Here is a 23,350-nt window from a genome sequence, read left to right on the forward strand (position 1 = left end):
GCGCCCAACACCCATAAAAAACCTCCTAGCCAATGTTCAACGCCCTAGAGGCCTCCTAACATGTGGATCTCATCAAAACTCAGCCCAAACACTCACCAAGTGGGCCCCAAAAGAGGATTTTAGCACTAAAAGACTGTTTTACCCTTCTTAATGTAATCCTTAATCATTAGTTTAGTATTCAAAGACTTTTACACCTCTTATTAGGAGGGGGAGGACACACATTTTACACATTTATCATTGTATTTTCTATCAGTATGAGTTTCTAATCCTCCTAGGTTGAGGGGAGAAGCCCTGCTGAGTTTTATGGTTTAATAAAAGTATTACTGTTTCTTTTCAATTGGTGTTTGATTCTCTATTCTAAGATATATCTTCGTTCTTCATTCTAAGACCGCGTGCCTGACAACCACCCGTTTTCTTCTTAGGTTCGTGTGACAACGTAACTGAAAAGCATTGAACCACCAGCTTGATTATTCATCTCTTAGACGGCTAATCCATGACTTCGTTGGGAACTTCTCGAGACATCAGTTTAGCCAAGGTATGGGAAGATTAGAGTCTTTGTGGTAGAGGCTAGAATCCAAAGGCACAGTATTCTCTGATCTGGAAGATTCGACCTTGTCTGTGGCGTTTTGAGTAGGATCATTAAGGAGAATGGACTGCAGGAGTTTCACCCTCAATCAGAATGGATCCACACTAACCCTGGGGTTCAGATCTGGAGGAGCATTCTCGACCTCTCAACCGGCGTTGATCACATACAACTTGCCATAGAAGAAATCATTCACAGTTGAAGAAGACAGTAAGACCAGAATTAATCCAGAAGAACAAAGCATCTCCAAGCCTTAACCATCTTCTTATCATTATAAATATATCAACCTAGTTAAGATCTCTTTATTCTTTTTATGCGTTTAACCTAATCCAACAACTCTTTTATCTGCCTGACTAAGATTTGCAAGATAACCATAGCTTGCTTCAAATCATAATCCTCGTGGGATCAACCCTGACTCGCTCAGGTATTACTTGGACGACCCAGTGCACTTGCTAGTTCAGTGTACGAAGTGTGGGGATTCGTGCATACCAGACCTATTGAGAAACGATTGCAAGGACTGGATTGTACAAATATAAAGGTAGTTAGAGACCGATTTGGGTTTTTATAATTGTTAGGGGAGCAAAGTCCATCGTACAAATGGTTAGAGACTGGAAAAGGCATTTATTCTAAAATATATTGTTAGATTACTAGGCTAAAAGAATTAAGTTAATGATTAAGTAATTTCCAAAAACAATAAATTTTAATGACCCCATTTTTATTTAAATATTATACAATTTATTATAATTTATATCAATCAATTAATTATAACTCATTATACCAGTTATTTTAATTCATTAATTTATAAAATACACAAAAAAATATATGATCTCTTACTTATTCTAATTGAATGCACTAAATAATAAATACAGATTAAAAAAATCATTATTTCCTATATAAAACAATAGATTTATAATGATATTAATTATCAAATAATATTGTTATTTATTATTATTATTATTATTATTATTATTATTATTATTATTATTATATCACACACAAATTATATGATTTACGTTGAAAAAAATCATAAAATTCATGTAATGAACCAAAATCAAATCATATAAATTTAATGACTAAATTAAAATAAGATAATTTGTTATATTTAAATTGAATATAATAAATACAAATTAATTTATTATAAATTTATTATTTTTCAGTCTTTTATATATATATTTTGTAAGAATCATTCTTTTATCATTTTTGTTATTTTAATCTTTTTTTTACGTGTGATTTTGTTTTACTATAATTTTATTTATCTAATAATAAAATATATTCATGTTAATTCTATTATATAATAATATATTTTTTTTATGTATTTTGATTTGTATAATTACTATTAGCATCGCTATTTTCGTTTTTTTGAATTATTTCTTATTTTTTTATGACAATTAAAAAAAAGAAAGTAAAGAGAGAGAAAAAAAAAGAAAACATACACGATGAGGAAAGAGAGAATGGCGTGAGGGAAGAACACAATGAGAATCGTCCTTTAAGGTGAATAAAGGGGAGAGTGCTCGGGGGGTTGCATCTGATGTTAAAGAAGTGTATTCTAATGGTTGTTTTAGCGTGAATCACATGGTTTTCTTTTGAGATAAGGTGGTTAGTTCTTCTGAGATCAAGGCCTTTCTAATAACTGATGCCTTGGAAGGTGACACCATGGCGGTAGTTTTGGGCAAAAAGATGATGTAACGCCTCCCATGACGACTTTCACCAAGGAGGTTAGAGATTCGTTATCCAAGCCTTATAGAGACGCCATTGTGATTAAGGTGCTGAGAAAAACACTTTAGTTATACGGCTCTTGTTCATAAACTGAAAAGAGTATGAAAACTTCAAGGTAACAATGAAGTCTTGGATGTTGAGTTTGTTTATTTTCTGGTTAAATTTGACCTAAAAAAAGATAGAGAAAATGTGTTGTTAGGAGGATCGTGGATAATTCTAGGACACTATCTAGTAGTTAAACCTTGGTCTTCGGACTCTAAACTTTGCGAAGATACTTTCGATGCAACTGTGGTTTGGATACGTATTTTAGGACTTAATATTTGGTACTATTAAGAAAAAGAAATGATGCAAATTGCCTCAGCTGTGGATAACCCAATTAAGGTTGAGCTAGCTATAAAGTTTAGGAAAAAATAAAAATATGCTAGGAGTTATTGTCGATGGTTATGCTTATAATGTTGAATATGAGATCTTACATCTCATTTGCGATAAGTGTAATTATTTTGGGCATGTCACTAGGGAAGGCAAGGTTGGTTGCAATGGTGAAGAAGCTGGGATTGTGGCCAATAAGGGTGAAAAAGAATGTTTGGCGGCATAAGCCAGGCAAGGGACTGAGGACCATAATTGGAAGATAAGATTTTTGAATTTGGAAAGAATACCATCAATGTTGTAACGGCTGCGGGAAAGGTAGATTTTGCAGAGGATTTTTGCATGGTATTAACGTGAAAATTTTTCAAAATAAGGATGAAGAAGGCTAGACCAAGGTCACTAGAAGAGGGTAAAGGTCAATTGGGCTTTGCTATAAAGGCCCAACAAAAAACCACACCAAAAAAGGCTCTACCCAAGTCCAATAAAAAAGTTGAAGAGAAAGGGATAGGCCTAGCGAGCAACCACTCCCACAAGTCATATGTTATATAAAAAGGTGTGAGAAGTCAAGGTTTCAAGCTCAGTTTGGCTACTCCGGTGAGGTCCCCAATTTTCAAGTCTAGGCATAAACGATTGAGACCCGCATCACTACAAAACTCGCCCGTAACTCACAACAGCGATGGAGCTACAATCAGAAAAAAGTTCCAAGTCATTGTGAATCCTGAGGCAGCGGGGGAGGGTTGTTCTTCAACCTACAAGGAGGGCGACGGGAATTGAAACAGTGGGCAAAGGGATGAAGGGCCTTCAACTTCCCGTTAATGAGTTTCAAAAGTAAGTCGGTCTTTGCGTTTCATTCTCTAGGGACGTGCTGTATGGTCACTCCGTCGAACTTAAAGGTTAGCTCCTTGACTTTAGATAGATATTGCCCTAACATGGAGTCCCATATTTGGTAGTCTCTGTTCATTTGGTAGTTGATGATCTGGGAGTTGCTGCAGACTTCTAACATTTTTGCGTCGATTTCTTTGGCTAGTGTTAGCCCAGCTAAAAGGACTTCGTATTCATCCTGGTTATTTGAGATCGGGAACTCGTATCGAATGGATTGTTCGATCGCAACCCCACGCTCATTCTCCACTATTATTCCTATCCCCTTGAGTTGGTGTTTGACAAGACGTCAATGTGGAACCTCCACATTTCGGCGGGTTCACCCCCGGGGTCATTTCGGCTATGAATTCTACCATAGCATGGGCCTTTACCGCATTCCTGGGTTCGAAATTGATCTCGAACTGTGACAACTCAACTGAGCAGGCGAGCGTCCACCCTGCGAGGTCTGGTTTCTACAATACTTGCCTCGCCGCATGGTTCGTCCGGACGGTGATGGGGTGGCCTTGGAAGTATTGTCGAAGGTGTCGGGATGCCGTGAGTAATGCGAATGCGAGTTTCTCGGTTTTGGAGTACCGTATCTCAGCATTTTGGAAGACTTTACTTATGAAGTACACGGGGCTTTGTGTCTTTTGTTCGTCGGAACGCTACAGCTAGTGCTTCGTCCATTATGGCTTGGTAGAGATAAAGGTTTTCTCCCGTTCTTGGTTTTGAAAGTATGAGGGGCTCAGCTAGTACCTTTTTGAAATGCTGGAAGGCTTTTTCGCATTCGGGTTTCCATTTGAAGCCAATGCCATTTTTCATGAGTCTGAAGAAAAGGATGGCTTTTTGAGCTGAGGCTCCAAAGAAGCGAGAAAGAGCAGCAAGTTGTCCTGTTAGTCTTTGGACGTCTTTGATGTTTGCGGGGATGCTCATCTTGAGGATAGCCTTGCACTTGTCTGGGTTTTTCTCGACTCCCCGTTGTGTAATCATGAATCCTAGGAACTTCCGACCTCTATCCCGAAGGCGCACCTAGTCAGATTGAGATGCATTTGGTGTTCCCTTAGCGTACCCAATACAAGTTTTAGGTCGTCAATGAGTTCCTTGCCGGCTCGTGTTTTGCCTAACATATCGTCGATGTAGACCTCCATTTTGATTCACGAGAGGCCTTTGAAAATCTTAGTGACTAGCCATTGGTATGTGGCCCTGGCATTTTTTAGTTCGAAAGTCATAACTGTGTAGCATTATGTGTCCTCGGGGGTCATAAAAGTTGTTTTCTCCTCGTCTGGTCGGTGCATCGGTATCTGATTATACCCAAAATATACGTCCATGAAGCTTAGGTATTGGTGTTCCGAGGCAACGTCCACTAGTTCATCGATGTTTGGAAGGGGAAAAACGTCTTTTGGGTAGGCTTTGTTCAAGTCTGTGTAGTCAACCCACATTCGCCACTTACCGTTTACTTTTTTAACTAGAACGACGTTGGCCAGCCAGGTCGTATATGGGAGCTCTTGGATGAAGCCTGCTTCAAGTAGGATCTTGACTTGCTTTCTGACCTTGGAGGCCCGGTCTGTGGACATCTTTCTTCTTCTTTGTGCTACTGGCTTTGCCTTGGGGTCTACGGCCAACCGGTGTGACATTAATTCCGGGTCAATCCCTAGTATGTCAGCCGAGATGAAGGCAAATAGGTCTCTATTTCGTTTCCTGAACTCCACGAGTTCACCTTTTAGGCTGAAGGGTAAGTTTTTATTGATGAATGTGAATTCCTTTTTGGTCTGTCCTATTTGTAACTTTTCCATGTCTTCCTCTAGCTTCGGTCATGGCTGATTGTCTTGTCGTGCATCGAGGTCGGCTAGGAAGATCCCTGCCACATCTCGGGAATGTTTCTAGAGGGCTAGACTGGTGTTGTCGCACTCTACAGCAACTTTCCAGTCATCGTGTATAGTGTGTCGATGGTACCATTGCCGGCTTGGAATTTCATGATGAGGAATTTGGTGAATATGACGACGCATAATCGTTGATCGTCTTCTTCCTAGGATGATGTTGTAGGCGGTGGAATATTTGAGGACTATGAATTAGGATAGTATGATTTTCTTTTGGCTTCCGGTTCTGATGGTTAGTGGTAGCACTATGGAACCGTCTAGTTTGAGGAAGTTGTCTCTGAGTCCGGTTACCCCATTGCGATGGCTTTGCAAATTTTCATTTTAGAGACCTAGCTTATCGAAGGCTCCCCTAAAGAGGATGTTAGAATTAGCTCCGGTATCGACCAATATTCTTTTCACCAGTCCGGTCCCGACCTTTGCCAAGATGACAAAGGGGGTGTCTTTCGCCGAGGTTCCGTGTTGGCAGTCATCGGGGAAGAACGTTATTGCTGCTAGACAGGAAGAGGTTGGTGCCTGGTTTTTTACAACTAGGACTTGAGATCCTTTTTTAGTGATGATTTTGAATTTTTCGGCGCGTCTTTTCTCGTGATTATGTTTACTATTATGGTGGGGTCGACCTTCTAACTTTCTTGGGGTGCCTATAGTATCGTCCTAGGGTTTCTTCCTTCATGTTCTGACAATCTTTCTCTTTTAGCTTTTTTGGGTTCTTGGATAATTTTGGCAAACTTGAGGAGTTTTCCGATTCGAATGGCTTGTTCGATAGCGTCCTTCAGATCGAAGCAATCTTGGGTCTTATGTCTGTATCCTCGGTGGTAATCACAATATAGACTTTTGTTGCCGCTTGTCCGTTCCTTCAATTGTCGTGCCTTGGGGAGAATGCCTTGTTTTTCTATCTGGTGATAAATTTTGATGATTAGGGTTGGCAGTGGTCTGTAGTTTGTGAATTTTCCCACCTTAGGTGTCTAGTTGGTGGAGACGAGCATGTAGTGCTTTTTTAGGGTTTCTCTGGGTGGGGATTGCTTTGTGGTGCCATGGTGCCATTTATTGGCGGTCACGTCTTGGCTTACTTCTTCGTCGTTGATGTATTCTCTTGCCACATTTTTTATCTCATGCATTGTCTAGACCGGTTTGGTCAACAGGTGCTTCCGAAAGTCTCTATTCATGAGTCCGTTGGTCAGGCAGAGACTCACCACAGAATTCGTGAGTTCGTTGACCGTTAAGCACTCGTCGTTGAACCTGTCGAGGTACTTCCACATGGGTTCATCTTGTCGTTGGGTGACTCCCAGCAGCCTGATTGGGTGTTTTACCTTTGTGATCCTGGTAGTAAACTGTGCCATGAACCTCCCGGAGATGTCACCAAAATTGGCGACCGATCTGTTTGGGAGCGTGTTGAACCACTTGATTGCCAGGCCAGCTAGGGTTACCAGGAAGGCTCTGCATCAAACTACATCGGCGGCTCCTTCTAGGTTCATTCTAGTCTCGAAGGCCGTTAGGTGTTCCTGGGGATCTTTGGTGTCGTCATATGTTGGTAGATTTTTCAAAATCTTTTGGTAGTTTGGCCCTTAGGATTCTTTCGGTGAATAGGGTGGCTCCCATTATCACGTATTTGTTGCTTGTCCGTTTGGGATCTCATTGGTGCCTTTTGTCGTCATCATCTCGTTTGTGCTCTAGCTCTAGAGAAGCGCTGTGGTCTCGGCGCTTACTGTGATGCTAATCGAGTGTCCTTTCGTTCCTGATCTCTCGTCGTGATTGGGATTTGGAGGTCGTGTGGCTTGCATGTTCTGGTCAGTATCGCTCTTTGGGAGCAACCTGGCCTTCCTCAGTCTGTACCCTTTCATAGAGTTCGTGGATTATTTGGATTGCTTTTTCTCCTAGGCTGTCGCCTGCTCTGGGCTTCCCGAGCTAATGGTTGTCGTCTCGCGTGTGTTGTTGGTCAGGAGTTGGAAGGTGGTGTCCTGTGTTAACCGCCTTTTCGTGGGTTGGTGGGTTAGGTTCATGGTGATGGCTCGAGGATCGATCCTCGAATTCTTCTGTCATGCCATTGAGGCTAGGGAGTTTTCCACAGATGGCGCCAATGTACAAGAAGTCACTTGCACGGTTTGTGGATAGGGTTGAGGATCGGCTGGTCTTGGTGGCGACACTCCGACGCACAAGTCAGAATGGATCTGAGAGGTATGAGTATGGATTAGGATTGTGTAATATACTTGAGAGAGTCTTTGACCCCCTTTATATAGTTTGCAGTCATCATCTTATCCTATCTCATTGGTTAAGATAAGATAAGATAACGAGAATGTTTGAATTTGAATGTCGGTTAAGAATTGAAGTTTCCAGGTTAGTCAGTGGTTATTGGACTTACCTAGGCTATGACGGTGACCTAGGTCCGGGTAACTGGGTTCGGTGATTGCTCTGCAAGAGGACCCATTAAATTAGTCATATTAATTCTTCTGTCATTTTCGTTATTGACGATCAAAATTTGCTAATATGGCACATTAATTGATACCACACTCACCACAACACACACCTGACAGTTCTAATTAGTTGTTAAAATAATAAGTTTATGAAATTAGATCAAATTAATCCCAAATTGCTGAGGACTTTCAGGTATTAAAAATTTTCAATTTAGGATTGATTTGATATAATTTCACAAACTTATCATATTAGAAGCTAATTAGGATTGCCAGGTATGAATTGTGGTGTTACTTAATGTGTCATATCAATAAACTTTGATGTCATCAACAATGGAAGTAATGGAAGGACTAATGTGACCAACTTAAAATCTTTGAAGGACGAATTTGATTTAAAAAAATCTTTCAAGGACTAAATTAAAGAACGAGTGATGGTCTTTTAGGGACGAATTTAATCATTTACTCATTTTTAATTAGTTATTTTACTTTTACTCCTTGTATGTTTATTATAGTTTACTTTGGTCTTAGTCTTAATCTCATGATTATCTTTTAATTATGTAAAATTGGATACTTTCTTTCAAAATATGTTTAATTATATTATCTATTATATACATTAATTATGATAAATAAACAAATATAAATAGAATATATAATTTAATCTAAATTTAAAATAAAACTAATTAAATAAATTTTCAGGAACTAATTTTGTTTTTAATTTCTCTCTAATCATTTAATGGTAAAAATCTCTCTGTAGTCACCATCATTAATACAAAAGAAAGGTATAAATCTTTATAAAATAAAATAAATAATATATAAGGTAAATAATATATATATATATATATATATATATATATATATATATATATAATTCCAAAATTATTAATTATAGATTATGAATAATTTTTTTAAAAAAAAATCTTATAGATTAATATATAATATTTTAATATTTTTAACTTTTTTCTAAAGTTGTCTAAATTTATCAATATTTAAGTTGTCTATACATCATTTCTTAAAATATTATGATTACACAGTTATAATAGGTAATATTAGTTTTATATATATATATATATATATATATATATATATATATATATATATATAATGAAAAACGTGACTCAATTAGTGTTTAACCATTTATCTTCGATTAATATTGTTATAATAAGGATACATGTGACTTTATGAAAATGATATAGCATACACTTTGATTATTTGAGGATTTACTAAGTGGTTGGAGTAACTTTATGTCACAAACAAACGAATGCTAACTATAAGAATGATGAAAAAAAAGTCAAAATAGGTATTTGTAGAGATTACTCATGATTTAGGATTACATGAGACCTGTGAAATCTCACGGGTGGGACCTATCCAGGTAAATAGACAGAGATGGAGATATAGGTACCTGTCCCAAGGGACCCGTTAAATCCATGCGAATATGAAATTATTTATTTATCCTAATTTATATATCCATAAATCCATTTCTTAAATTTAGTAACCATAATTTCTACTTCAAATTCAAATCATTCTTCTTTCTTTCAGACTTATTCTCATCTTCGATTTCGTGTCTCTCTCACTAACTAACTTTCTCTGTCTTTCAAGGCCATCACTATGTTACGCAGTTTTATCCAAAAAAATTATGTTATGTTATTATGTTGGAAGATGTTTTTTATATTTTTCTTTTAAAATATCATTTTTTATTATAAATATATTATGAGCCGTGTTAGATTACATTGAATTGATTATTTTATGATTATTGTATTATGTATTTTTTATTTTTTTAATATTTTTAAAGAATATCTATAGATACTGATAAACCACTATTTTATGGTTTATCTTATGCTAATTTGAGTGGTTTTTATCAAGTCTTTGCACACTTATTCATACCACTTGCATGATTTTACAATTCCCCTTTATACCATTCGATGCCGTGATCTGTGTGTTAAGTGTTTTCAGGATTTATAGGGCAGGAATGGCTTAGAGGGTGGAGAGGAAGCTTGCAAGAATGGAAGGAACACAAGAAATAAAGGAGACAACCAGCGAGCATCGATGCGCACGCATGGCTCACGCGTGCGTGTGATCTGGGGATTTGCACAGCGACGCGTGCGCGTACCTGACGCGTATGCGTGAAAGGCGAAAGAGCACAGCGATGCATGCGCGTACCTGACACGTACGCGTGACACGCGAAGAAGACCATCGACGCGTACGCATGACATGCGCCACGTGCAGAAAACGCAGAAAATACTGGGGCGATTTTGGGCTGAGTTTGGACCCAGTTTTCGGCTCAGAAACACATACTAAAGCCAGGGGACAAGCAGAGACTCGGGGGACATTCTCATTAGGATAGTTTTTTAGTTTTAGTTTGAATCTTAGAGAGAAAATTACGACTTCCTCTAGGTTTTCTTCACATTCATAGATTTTTAGTTTTTATGCTTCTTATGGTTTTGCTTGGAGATTGAGAAGAGTCACTACCTCCGTTGAAGTTTCATTATTCTAGTTTGTTTCCTATTCCTTTACTCTTTTATTGCCCATTAACCCTGTTTGGATAAGTATGTTTATGATTTTGGGATTTATTAATGTAAAGAACTATTTTTACTTTTAATTAATTTTTAGTTATTATTTATCATGTCTTCCTTTTTTTCCCTTTTTAATTCTGTGCAAGTAATTTTTCTGTCAATGGAGTAGACTCCCAACTTGACTTGGGGGTTGATTAAAAGGAGACCCTTGAGTTGGAATGCTCAAGTGATTAGTTAAATTAGAAGTTGTTAGCTAATTCTCTATTTACTAATGCTAATCCTTCCCAAGGGAGAGGATTAGGACTTGCGAATAAGAGTTAGCTCAATCACTTAACTTTCCTTTATTTAGTAAGGGTTAACTAGGTGAAAACAACAACCTCTTGATACTACACTTGAGAAAATTCAACAAGGATAGAACTTCCAATTAATCATTCCCCCGGTCAAGACTTTTTATTCTGAATACATATATCTCTTTTAATTTACATTGCTTTAATTCACAATCCTTTATTTTTCTGTTCTTCAACTCTTAAAAAAATTCTCGAGAAACCCCTGACTAATAAAATAGCACTCTCTTGTCAAGTCGTTGGGAGACGACCTGGGATTTCTACTCCCAGTATTTTTATTCTAAATTTGTGACAACCTTTCTAAATTGATAAGCGGATTTTTGCTGGTTAAGAACTATACTTACAACGTATTTCTTATATTAATTTCTTAATCGGCCAATTTCCGCCACGTCAGATACTCATGAGTATCTGCGTTCCCTGAGAGTTTAATTAAATGAAGACTTGCGACAAAATGGAAAGAGGACAAGAGACATTATTTTTTATTGGGAGTGAGAGACGGAAAAGGAGCCCACCACGCCCTCACAAAGTATGCATTAACATCCCTAACTAGCAACGAAGATTCAATATGAGCCAATATATAGTGGATTTTATCTGTATTAGATCTTAAAGTAATGAACCTAGGTTGAATTTGGGATTCTAACAATGAACTTAGGCTTTATCTTACTTTTGTTTGGGGTCTTACTAGATCCAAGTATATCTTGAATTAATATTTTGAATCATTACTATAATAAATAATATACTATTAAATATTATAACATTTAATATACATAAAAATTATAAATACTTACAAGAAATTTTTTTATTCAAATTCAAAAAGTTTATAATGATCTTTTTTTATCTCTTTTAGTTTTAAATATTATTTACTAATATAATAAAAAAGTGAAAATAACAATAATCACTCATATAATTAAAATAGATCATCCTAATATATACATGACATTACATATATCAAGAATTATTATATATAATAAATAATTTTTTTTGTAACGATCATATAGTAAATTTATCTATAAATCATCTAATCTTTATAATATATGATTTATTGCATAAATTTTCTCCTCCTAATAGGTAAATTAATGAATTTAAGATATACACGATATTATGTATATTATTAATAATATACGAAATAAACAACTTAAGGCATCATTTAGGATAATAAACATAATAGTACAAATACTTATTTACTTATTTGTATTAAAAAAATATAAATAGTATAAATTAATGTTTTTTTTGGTAAAAGAATAATAATAAAGGTTATTAATTAGTTTAATTACATAATAAAAAATTATAGATTATTTATTAAATAATAAAAAATAAAGTTACTATATTCACATACTAGAAAGTTTATAAAAAAAATTAGACAATAAATCAATCCTCCATAAATTATATATTAGCCCTGTCAAAAAAATAAATAAATTATATATTATTATTTACATGTATATATATGTATTATTATTATTATTATTATTATTATTATTATTATTATTATATATATATATATATTATCGATTATTAAGTTATGATTAATTATTAATTTAATTTTTAGTAATTAAAATTAAAACGATTAAAACCAATACTGAATGTTTTGTATCTAACTAATTTTGATTTTGTTATTAAAATTAAAAAAAAGAGTTATTAATCAATTTTAAATTTAAATTTAAATTTAAGTGAAAAATAAAAAATATTTTAAATTTTATGTGATTAACCAAAATTAATTTTAAAATAAAAAATATTTTGTACATGATATTGTAAGATAGTATGGTTATTTATTTTTTAATGACAATTATTGCTAAATAAATTAGTGTAAAAAAATATATTTATCAATCTAGCTGATCATATTTTATTTTTTAATAAAATAAAATATTAAATAATAAAAATTATTATAATTTTTCTTCACACAAACTGATAATACTCAAGAATAGTGTACAAGTGATGTTAGTAAGAAATATTAATTAATCCAATAGCTTTTGTAGTGACATAAGTTTACAAATTTGACAGCTTAAAAATTATGTCATAAAATATAAAATTTTAATAGGTAAAAATATTGATCATATTACTTTGATTTCAAGAATAAATATGATATCAACAAATGAAATTGGCCTAGATAAATTTTAACAAAAACAAAAATCCATAAATATTGCTATCAATGAGTAATTGTTCTGTTTTAAAGACAAATATTATTTTGTTTTTATGATATTTTTTAATTTGGTAGACCTTAAAGATAAATACTATTTTTTTCCACAATATTGTTCGACTCAACAGGTTAAAACTAACTAATTTACTACGAATTAGAGCTCTATTTAAAGAGTTTGTTGATAGTTAATAGATTACTACACATAAGGTAGAATTTGAATATCTGACACTTATTTAAAAGAACGATGAGTGAAATAACCATTAATTAACTCAAATTAATTAAAAAAATATTAACTATTTTTAATATTTCAATATTAAAAATCGTTAAATTTTAGTTTTAGTTATAACTTTATAAAATATTTACGGTGGTAATTTTTATATATGTTTTTTGTTTAATTTTTTCGAAAACATATATTAGTTTTTTGTCTAAAAACTTAGTTATGGGAATTGACCATCTTATTGGCTAGTAAAATTTTTTTACTACTGATTTTATTATTATGACAGATTTGCAAAGATACTCGCCGATGTATATGTAGCACTATCTTGTATAATTATTTAAAACTAAATACATACAGAAAATACCAATATTTTTCTTCCCTTTTAAGTTTTGTTACCAAAGGGAAGTACGCAATAATGGCCTTAACATTAAAATTTTCATTATAAATTATCTATATTTTCGATTTAATAATAATAATAGCAGCAGCAACAGTAGATGATCACAATATAAAATATAGGAAAAGTCTAAGTGACAGCAACTTTGTTAAATTTTAGCCATCATGTAACCAGTAAAGAAAAGTGAGCCATTGGATAAAATTTCACACCATTAAAACTATCATTGATGACTATTTAATGACTATAAATCACAAAAGTTGCTGTCCTAACATTCCTCTAAAACATATGAATTATCATCAGATCAATTCTTTATTATTAAAAAAAAAAAAAAAAACACGCGGGCACACACCCTCATAACAGACACACATGCGACAAGTTATGAAACTAAGTTGACATGCATGCATATTTTGATATTCAGATCAACCATCCACTACAGATTGGACACTATTGACTTGATAGGATTTTATTCATCCTTGATCTGAAGCATTTCATTAAGCTCGTTCTCAAACCTTTTCATGGCTTCTTCTGGGAGGCAAATTAAAACCAATCTACCATGCTCTCCTTTAGCGTTAGTATATGGAACATAGAAGCTCAAACCAGGAATATTATCTACACCGGCCTTGTCTGGTCCAGAATACAAAGGCTTACCCCATCCATAATCCACATCTCTTATCCCAGATTTTGTGATGTCTGACACGATAAAGGATCCTGTCAAGGAGAATAGAGGCCTTCCTTTAATGGCCATTAGATCGGCAGTAGAGTGAACATATTCCTCAGTTGCTTCTTTCTTTACTTTCTTCACCAACTCCAATGCATAGGTCATGGGCTGCCCGCATAGCATCCCCGCAGTAGAAACTGCCGCAGGAAACACAAATGCGTTGCCATAATACCCTTCAGGTAGTGGAGGACTAAGCCTATCACAAAAATAATGGTAATAGCAAAAGAAAAGATCAGAGAGAATCAAATAAAAATTACCCTTCTTTTAATAGCTAGTTATCCCTGTTCAAATTAAATAGGAGAGTGTGTAGAGGTAGTTATTTTAACCTGCAAGGTTCAAAACGTGCATTGACTACGCACATGAAGCGAACCTCTTGATTGGGGTTTTTCCATTGGAGTGCAGCTGTATGACAACGCCAGAGGCATGCAGTGAGGACATCGAAGGTGGTGGAAGATTGAACATGGTGACGAGGGAAGAGGCAGCGCAATGCCTCAATCTCTTTGGAGCCAAAGAAGAAGGAAGCATGGCAGGGTTTCAAGGAGACACTTTTGTTGTCATCTTCGAGCGGTAGTTGGTTGTATTCATGGTGGATGAATGTGACTTTGGGTGGGTCTCTGGCACAAAGCAGTTCCCTACACCACACTGGCATGATGGAAGGCTTAGATGCACCTTGGGCTATTTCTGCTATGGCCTTTATGAATTGAATATATCCACTTCCATCACACATTGTGTGGTTCACACGCATAGCAAAGATGAAACTGCCGCATTTGAGCTGTGTCACCTGCCAATCCGTTCAATCATATAACATATGAACACTATCTCCGTTACAAACTACAAATCTTATTTTTTCATACAGTAAAAAATAAGATTGTTTTCGTAAATTATGATGGACTAATAAAAATATCGATATTGTTAGGGAGAAAAAAAAAGGTCAATTTTTTTTATTTAATATTCGTTAATTATTGCAATAATTAATTAATACTAAATAAAATAAATTTTAGTTGATTTTAATTAGGAGTAAACTCGGATCGGATCGGATCGAATATGACCAAAATTTCGATCTGATCCACACTAAAATCATCGGATCAGATCGGATCAAATATTCGTAGTTTTTAATCTTGGATCCGATCTGCACATTTGCGGATCGGATAGAATCGGATATCAGATATATCCGCAAAACTCAAAATATTTTTAAAAGTTTATTTTTATTAAAAAATATCAATAAAATTCATTTTTTTTATTTTTTAAATATTTTGATTCTTAAAATAATATTAAACATATTTTTCTTAAATAATAAATTAAAATAATACAACATATCTGATAATTATTAATTGAAATAAAACATAAAAAGAATATTTACTTATTTATTTTTTTATTTTTGCGGATAGACGGGTATGTGGATCAGATATACAGATACCAACACAAAATCCGCAATCCGATCTGATTAGTGTATGGGTCTGATCTGATCTGATAGCCTTGCAGATCGAATCCATATCCACAATTTTTGAATCGAATTCGAATAAATATCACAGATATGCGAATCAGATTTGATCCATTGACGCCCTTAATTTTAATTAAATTTTTTTAATTACCAAATATTTCCATAAAAATATAAACAAAAGAATCAACCTAATTAAAGAGTCAACAACCTAGCAAACATCTTATCTAAGAGTCAACAATCTAACAAATATCTTATCTATTTATTCAATTATTTTAAAATTATCCTTTTATCTCGTCCCATTTCTTTTTTTCCTTCCAACATTACAATTTCAGGCACCACCACCGTATTATTTGTCGTGGCCCCTCCACCATTAACTACTAGTGTGTCGTTAGTTGTCCCTAAATCCTAGGGTTTTTTACTTAAATAAATTGTTTGCATTTCAAAATTACCTGATTCCCCTAAAACAGATTCTGCAACGTGATTATCCTTTTTGTATTATTATATAAATCGTCCTAGGGTGCAAAGGGTTATATAAAACATGAATCATCTCACCCTAGGACGATTAATGCATGAACTTGTGAGGCAAAGTAAGAGTAAATCGTGGCAGGGCTTCTTGGGTTAGAAGTAGAGCATAAATCGTCCCAGGGTAGTAGGTTTTACGTGTTAATGGGCTAAACCAAACTGGGCTGCCACGATTTATGTGTTATTGAGACCCTCAGGAGCCTGGGACGATTTATGTGTTACTTTGTAACACTCAAAGGGCTGGGACGATTTATGCCCAAGTTATAACCCTAAGGACTCAAGTCAACGGGTTAACGGTTCAACCGAAAATTCACCGGTTGAACCGATTGACCTGGTGCAATATAATTAAAAAATAAAATATATTAAAAATTTTCAAATTTAAAATTTAAATACATATTTTCACTAATAATCCAACTTCAACTTTTTTAAAAAAATTTGAAACTCAAGCGGTTCGGTCGAACCGGTCTTATCGAATGATATCAGTTTAAACCATTTCATTCCGGGTTTGACCATACCCAACCGGTTCGTTCCCTCATCTGGTCAGATCATCAGATTGGAGGGAGGTCTTGGAGCCACCATATTTGAGCGGAGAGGAAGTTTGGAGGGAGAACTGTTTTCGGGGGTGGGACCAGCCGGTGGCGGAGGTGCAGCTGGTGGTGGGCAGAGGCGTCTGAGTGGCACCGGGGGTGGTGGCAGTGGGCCGTCGGCGGCCAGTTGGTGGAGTTGGGGGATCTCACTGGCGGTGGTAATGGCCGCGAACCAAGGAGATATGTACCACTTAAATGGCATTGCGCATGTTGCCGGATTTATCGATCAAGAGGTAAGATTTTAAATTTTCTAATGTTTTTAAATTTTGGATGATATAGTATGTTGGATGATATTGTATAGGGTGAATATGCATCTTAGAATATTTTTTTATTAAGACGTTGTCGGATACCATGTACAGTGATTTAGTTAGTTTTTGGTTTAGTATAAGATGTTAGAAATCAGTGTTCTTAATAGATTATGGAATTCGCTCATGATAGGGTGATGGTTCTGACGGTAGAATCCCATGAAATTTGCTGATTTTACTATTGAGTTCGGACCGGACTGGACCGAACCGGTTCGAGAGAAAAATCGGGCAATGGGGTTCTGAGCCGGTCCAATCTGATGATCTGACCGGATGAGGAAACGAACCGGTTGGGTATGGTCAAACCCGGAATGAAATGGTTTAAACTGATATCACTCGATAAGACCGGTTTGACCGAACCGCTTGAGTTTCAAATTTTTTTTAAAAAGTTGAAGTTGGATTATTAGTGAAAATATGTATTTAAATTTTAAATTTGAAAATTTTTAATATATTTTATTTTTTAATTATATTGCACCAGGTCAATCGGTTCAACCGGTGAATTTTCGGTTGAACCGTTAACCCGTTGACTTGAGTCCTTAGGGTTATAACTTGGGCATAAATCGTCCCAGCCCTTTGAGTGTTACAAAGTAACACATAAATCGTCCCAGGCTCCTGAGGGTCTCAATAACACATAAATCGTGGCAGCCCAGTTTGGTTTAGCCCATTAACACCTAAAACCTACTACCCTGGGACGATTTATGCTCTACTTCTAACCCAAGAAGCCCTGCCACGATTTACTCTTACTTTGCCTCACAAGTTCATGCATTAATCGTTCTAGGGTGAGATGATTCATGTTTTATATAACCCTTTGCACCCTAGGACGATTTATATAATAATACAAAAAGGATAATCACGTTGCAAAATCTGTTTTAGGGGAATCAGGTAATTTTGAAATGCAAACAATTTATTTAAGTAAAAAACCCTAAATCCTAACCTCTTAAATTTTAAATTCTAACATATTAAATTCTATACCCCTTTAAAAATCTATTATATCTATTATATATTATTAATTTTATAACAAAAATATATCACACGCATGCTATTTTCTCATTACAATTGAAATTAAATTTTTTTCTTTAAAATTAAAAAATTCTTCCCTGCTTTCTCTTTCTTTTTGTATCTTCCTCATTCCTTCACCCACTCTATCTTTTTTATATATTATTATCAATGACTAATTACAAATTTGACCATCAAAATATGTAACATAAAATTTTTTAATTGTATTTAAATTAAATTAAAATTAAAATATTAAAATTGAAACTGAAATATAACTATATTATATATTACTAACTAATTTAATAACCAAAATGTGTGACTCTCTCTTATTAAAATTAAGAGGAAATATTTTTCTCCAAAATTAATAAACTCCCTTCCTACACTCTCTTATCTATCTTTCTCTCTTTTTTTTCTATTTCTCTCCATCCCTTCCACTCTATATATAATTTATAATTTATATTTTATACTAATAATTTGACAAACTAAAATATGTCACTAGATATTTTTTCATTACAATTAAAATAAAATTTTTCTTTTTAAAATTAACAAACTCCATTTCTCATTCTTCTTATTTATCTTTCTCTCTCTTTTTTCTTATTCTTTATTTTTCTCTACCTTTCTATTCTATAAAAAATAAAATCAACAAGATAATATAATTTAAATTAAAAATATTATTATATGTATATTTTTTTATTTAATTTTAAATTTTTACTACTTATTTTTCTAATCTATATTTTTACTTCTCTTCCTTCAAATATTTATTACATATAATTTGGAGAAAATACTAATGTTGTGATTAAAAGTTAGAATCAAGATTCAATTATTTTTAAAAAAATTGAGTTAATTTTATAACTATCAATATAAATTTTTTTATACTAATATCTAATTATATTTTTATATACATAGAGAGAAAAAATATTATTTTTAAATAGCAAGCATAAAAATTAATTGCTTTTATTTCTGTAACAGACTTGACGCCTAATCAAATGTAAAAGTATATACATTAAATTCTTTTAAATTTTAAATAATAAATATTAAATTAATTATTAACAAAGAATTAAACTCTTTCAAGATGAAAATAATAACTAAAAATCTTATTATTTAATTTTTTTATTTACAGAGTCTCATGTTTTCTAAATTGATGAAAACTTTTGTCTTTTATGACTATTTTGTAAAAGTAATTTGATTTTATAAATTTTTTGTGCCATAATCTGTAATGTCATGACAAAACTGACATAATTTTAAAAGATTTATATTATCGTAATGTTATTACAGGTAAAAATACTAGTTAAAATCTTAAATTATAAATTATAAATTCTAAACTTTAAATTTTAAACTATGTATTCTAAATTAGTTTTACTTTTTATTGTTTCATTTCTTTGTTCTATAAATTGTTTCATTTCCTTTTATTGTTTCATTTTTTTTTTTTTATAATGATACGACAATCGTGTGTGTAAATAATTTAACCTGAATAAGGAGGAGCGGAGAGTTAACAATTCCATCATTAGAAAATGGAACATCATAGAGGAGCTCATGAAAGCAAGGGAATGGAGGAAGAGGATCAACACCAAAATGGTCAAGTGTAACATATGCTTCAGCTTGGATGAACAATACACCTTCGCCAGTGCAATCCACCATAAGTTTGCCCTTAGGACCTTCCCTAAGCCTCCCAGCAAGTGGATAATAGAACACAAGTGCTTTGGACAACGCTTCCCTGATGACATGGGCAGGGTCTTTCCCTGCCATTGAAGGGTTGAAAGGAAAGATATGAACCGCTGCATAGTGGATGCGTAGACCTTGTTGGTCATCAATGTCGGAGAGAAGCTTGAGCTCATGGGGGGTGGGTCCAGCAGGTGGCACTAGCTCCGCTGGGTTCCTCCTCACTTTAAACACCATAGATGATGATGATTTCTGGAGAACCATTATTATGTGATTTTTTGGGAATTAAAGTAAGAATCGAAATATTGGTGTTTGATGAACAAACTGAAATGTTGATATTATTAAGAAGGTATAGAAAGAAAAGTGTAAACTGAATAAATTAAACTTGATTAAATTCAGTGCAGCATATAGAAGGAGAGGAACTATTTATATACAGAAGTAAATCAGTTTGCTGTGTATGGGATTTTTTTTAAATAAATAAAAAATATTTTATTTATTAAAATATATCATTTGTAGCATTTTTTACAAAAATTTATCTTATTTTTTATTTTGCTTACAGTGTAAACGAAATAAAAATGCATGTATTTCGTTTATAATGTAGACGAAATAAGAGAGGAGCTGGCCTATATATATAAAATCCGTTTACAACATTATTTGGATAGATATTTCATCAATTTCTTCACCTTTTATCCCACTTCTACTATTTTCTAATCATTTTATCAAATTACTCGACGATTATGGCGCGCGCGAATGCACATAATGCGGACATTAACCGACTGATGAACTCGACATGACACATCGCTAGGGTAGCCGACTTTAAGATTAGTGTTGTTTTTTTGTGTTTATGTTACACTACAAAAAAAAAAAAAAAACATGTTTTAGCGACAAACTTTTAGTGGCAATAATATAATGACCACTAATTCTTTAATTTAAGTTATGTTTTTGCGGCAATTATATATTTGCCTTTATTACTATATATTATAATGACAATTGTTTTTATTGTCACTAATAAATACAAAAAAAATTGTTTGTAAAAAAATTTTAGTGGCCATAGAGTTATGGCCAGTATTATTATCATTAAAATATTTTTTTAATGAGTTATTGCTTGTGCTTTTTAGAACTTTGGCGTAAAAAATGTTGATTCAGATAGAGTGAAGTACCAACCCGGTCCTTGTCCATTTTCAAGAATGACAACGCGACCCCTCAAAATAAAATTGATCCACTTCGGTCCCTGTCCCCTGATTTCGTCACACAACGCAGTCTCTGTGGGTATTTTTCCGTCAACTCTGAACGGAAAATGCTGACGTGTCAGGTTCAGAAATGGATAGAGGTCTAATTGTCTCTAAATTTAAATTGTTAGGGGTTTATTTGTCCTTATAATTTTTTAAACAATATTTTTTAGATTATTTTTTATTTATTATATTAATATTCTTTTTCCAATAAATTATTAAATATATAGTATAATAAGTACAAACTAATTAATAAATTATTCAAATTTAAAAATATCATTTATTATCAAACTAAATAAATCATTCTCAAATATAATTTTTAAATACATAAATAATAAACATTAAAATTCAGTTAATACATTAATAATAATAACCCTATGATATACTATTAGTATTATGATCTAAATAATTTTTCAAACTAATAAACACATTACTTGATATATAGTAAAATATTTTTGAGTAATAATAAATTTAATTTTTTATCTCTTTAAACTAAATTAATAATTCTATTTAATATCTTTATACTAAAATACACTATGAGTAAACTACTAATAATACTAAATGAAATAATTAATATATATATATATATATATGGAGACCATTTATAAACTCAACAAATTTAAAGTATCAATAATATTATTAATCTATTAATAATACATATGATCATAACGTTATAGATTGATAAAGATTTATCAATATAAGAATAATATAGATTAATTAAAATTTTAAGTATATTAAAATTCAATTAAAGAGATAAAAAATAGAATTATTTCAATTAGTATTTAATTATTTCATTAAAGGTTATATATTTTAATTATTTTATTTAGTATTAGTAGCTTGCTCATAGTATATTTTAGTACAAAGATATTAAATAGAATTATTAATTTAGTTTAAAGAGATAAAAAATTAAACTTGTTATTACTCAAAAATATTTTACTATATATCAAGTAATGTGTTCATTAGTTTTTACTTTATTGTGAAAAATTATCTAGATCATAATACTAATATATATCATAGGATTATTATTATTAATGTATTAACTGAATTTTAATGTTTATTATTTATGTATTTAAAAATTATATTTGAGAATGATTTATTTAGTTTGATAATAAATGATATTTTTAAATTTGAATAATTTATTAATTAGTTTGTACTTATTATACTATATATTTAATAATTTATTAAAAAAAGAATATTAATATAATAAATAAAAAATAATCTAAAAAAAATTTATTTAAAAAATTATAAGGACAAATAAACCCCTAACTAATTTAAATTTGGAGACAATTAGACTCCTGTCCATTTCTGAACCTGACACATTAGCATTTTCCGTTCAGAGTTAATGGAAAAATACCCACAGGAACCGCGTTGTATTACGAAATTAGGGGACAAGGACCGAAGTTGATCGATTTTATTTTGAGGGGTCGCGTTGTCATTCTTGGAAATGGACAGCGGCCGGATTGATACTTCACTCATTTAGATATTCAGAGAAAAGCGTCTAGCTTATGTTGAAGGTGAAGAATGGTATCACCGCCAAAACTCTAATCTCATCGTAGCCGTCGCTGCCGCTATCGCCACCGCCGTCGAGCAAAGGTGCCTCCTCCACTAACTCATCTCTAGATCTGGTAGCAATGCCCAAACCTCTGACATCTACACCTTTCTCTGACACCGCCGATCTTCAGCAATAAGCTGTGACGTCAATACAAATCCCAAAATCACCTCTCATTTCGCACTCTGTCTCTCCCAGCTCGAATTACGAATGGCCGATCAGAATCCTGCGGAGCTAGAACCAAAGAGCGGCTCCGATGCGTCTTCTCGGATCGAGGAAGTGAGTGAGTGGTTGGCGAAGACATTCGAAGCCGCCAGCAAACCCGTTCCAGGGTTTGAGTACACGCCTCGCAGCGTCTCGCATTTGCACGGCCTCTTAATCGTCTCCAAAGCCAAAGATGAAGTTGTGCGTCTCGTCACTCGCGATTTTTGCCAGAAGGCCTCTGAGTACCGATCCCGAGGTACGGTTCTAATTAACCGTGATTCAAGTTAATTCAAGTTAGTGAGACTCCTGCATCATGGAAGTTATATATTAAATTGTTGACTGAGACCTCAATTCTCGCTTTACCAATTTTCTTTTTAATTTTTAATCTTTTCTTTTTTCTATTAGGGATTTGATTACTGGAATTTCTAAGTCCAGATTTGATGAATTCTATTTTTGTAATCTTAATTATTATTACTTTCTTGGTTTGTGATCTGAGATGACGATGGTGATGATTGTTTGAAGGACAATACTTTGATAAGTTACTTTTGCTCATTTTACATCAAGGACACATTATTTTAGGGTTATGTCCATGTTTTTGAACATGAATGTGTGTTGAACCTTCTAAGATGCAATAGTAATGCACTTTTAAATTGTTTTTAGATAATGAAATTTGAATCGGGCCATTTGTATTGGTAGGCATGCTTTTGGTGATCAGTATCGGGCCACTGATACTGTAATT

At 33.2% G+C, this 23,350-nt stretch overlaps 2 protein-coding genes across 2 annotated transcripts; one reads left to right on the forward strand and one right to left on the reverse strand.

The window, feature by feature from the left end:
* Positions 1-13,867: 13,867 nt before the first annotated feature.
* LOC107612330 (13-hydroxylupanine O-tigloyltransferase-like) lies at positions 13,868-19,893 on the reverse strand. Its single transcript, XM_016314088.3, has 3 exons — positions 19,438-19,893; positions 14,449-14,903; positions 13,868-14,318 (listed from the first exon to the last, which is right to left on the reverse strand). Exons 1-3 carry the CDS (start codon positions 19,891-19,893, stop codon positions 13,868-13,870), a joined length of 1,362 nt encoding a protein of 453 aa, XP_016169574.2.
* A 2,724-nt stretch (positions 19,894-22,617) lies between these two features.
* LOC148549712 (AUGMIN subunit 1-like) lies at positions 22,618-23,348 on the forward strand. Its single transcript, XM_088495959.1, has 2 exons — positions 22,618-22,867; positions 23,308-23,348. The coding sequence occupies exons 1-2, from the start codon at positions 22,618-22,620 to the stop codon at positions 23,346-23,348; spliced, it is 291 nt and encodes a 96-aa protein (XP_088352085.1).
* Positions 23,349-23,350: the final 2 nt, after the last annotated feature.

The sequence above is a fragment of the Arachis ipaensis genome, chromosome B8 (assembly GCF_059453495.1).
Source record: "Arachis ipaensis isolate K30076 ecotype BB chromosome B8, ASM5945349v1, whole genome shotgun sequence".
Taxonomy (NCBI): domain Eukaryota; kingdom Viridiplantae; phylum Streptophyta; class Magnoliopsida; order Fabales; family Fabaceae; genus Arachis; species Arachis ipaensis.

Excerpts from the sequence above, each read along its gene's own strand:
- LOC148549712 (XM_088495959.1), top strand. The coding sequence starts at position 22,618 with ATGGCCGATCAGAATCCTGCGGAGCTAGAACCAAAGAGCGGCTCCGAT. Across the intron at positions 22,868-23,307 it reads CTCTGAGTACCGATCCCGAG|GCATGCTTTTGGTGATCAGT; the intron begins GTACGGTTCTAA and ends TTGTATTGGTAG.
- LOC107612330 (XM_016314088.3), bottom strand. The coding sequence starts at position 19,893 with ATGGTTCTCCAGAAATCATCATCATCTATGGTGTTTAAAGTGAGGAGG. Across the intron at positions 14,904-19,437 it reads CTCCGCTCCTCCTTATTCAG|GTGACACAGCTCAAATGCGG; the intron begins GTTAAATTATTT and ends ACGGATTGGCAG. Across the intron at positions 14,319-14,448 it reads GCACGTTTTGAACCTTGCAG|GCTTAGTCCTCCACTACCTG; the intron begins GTTAAAATAACT and ends TTTTTGTGATAG.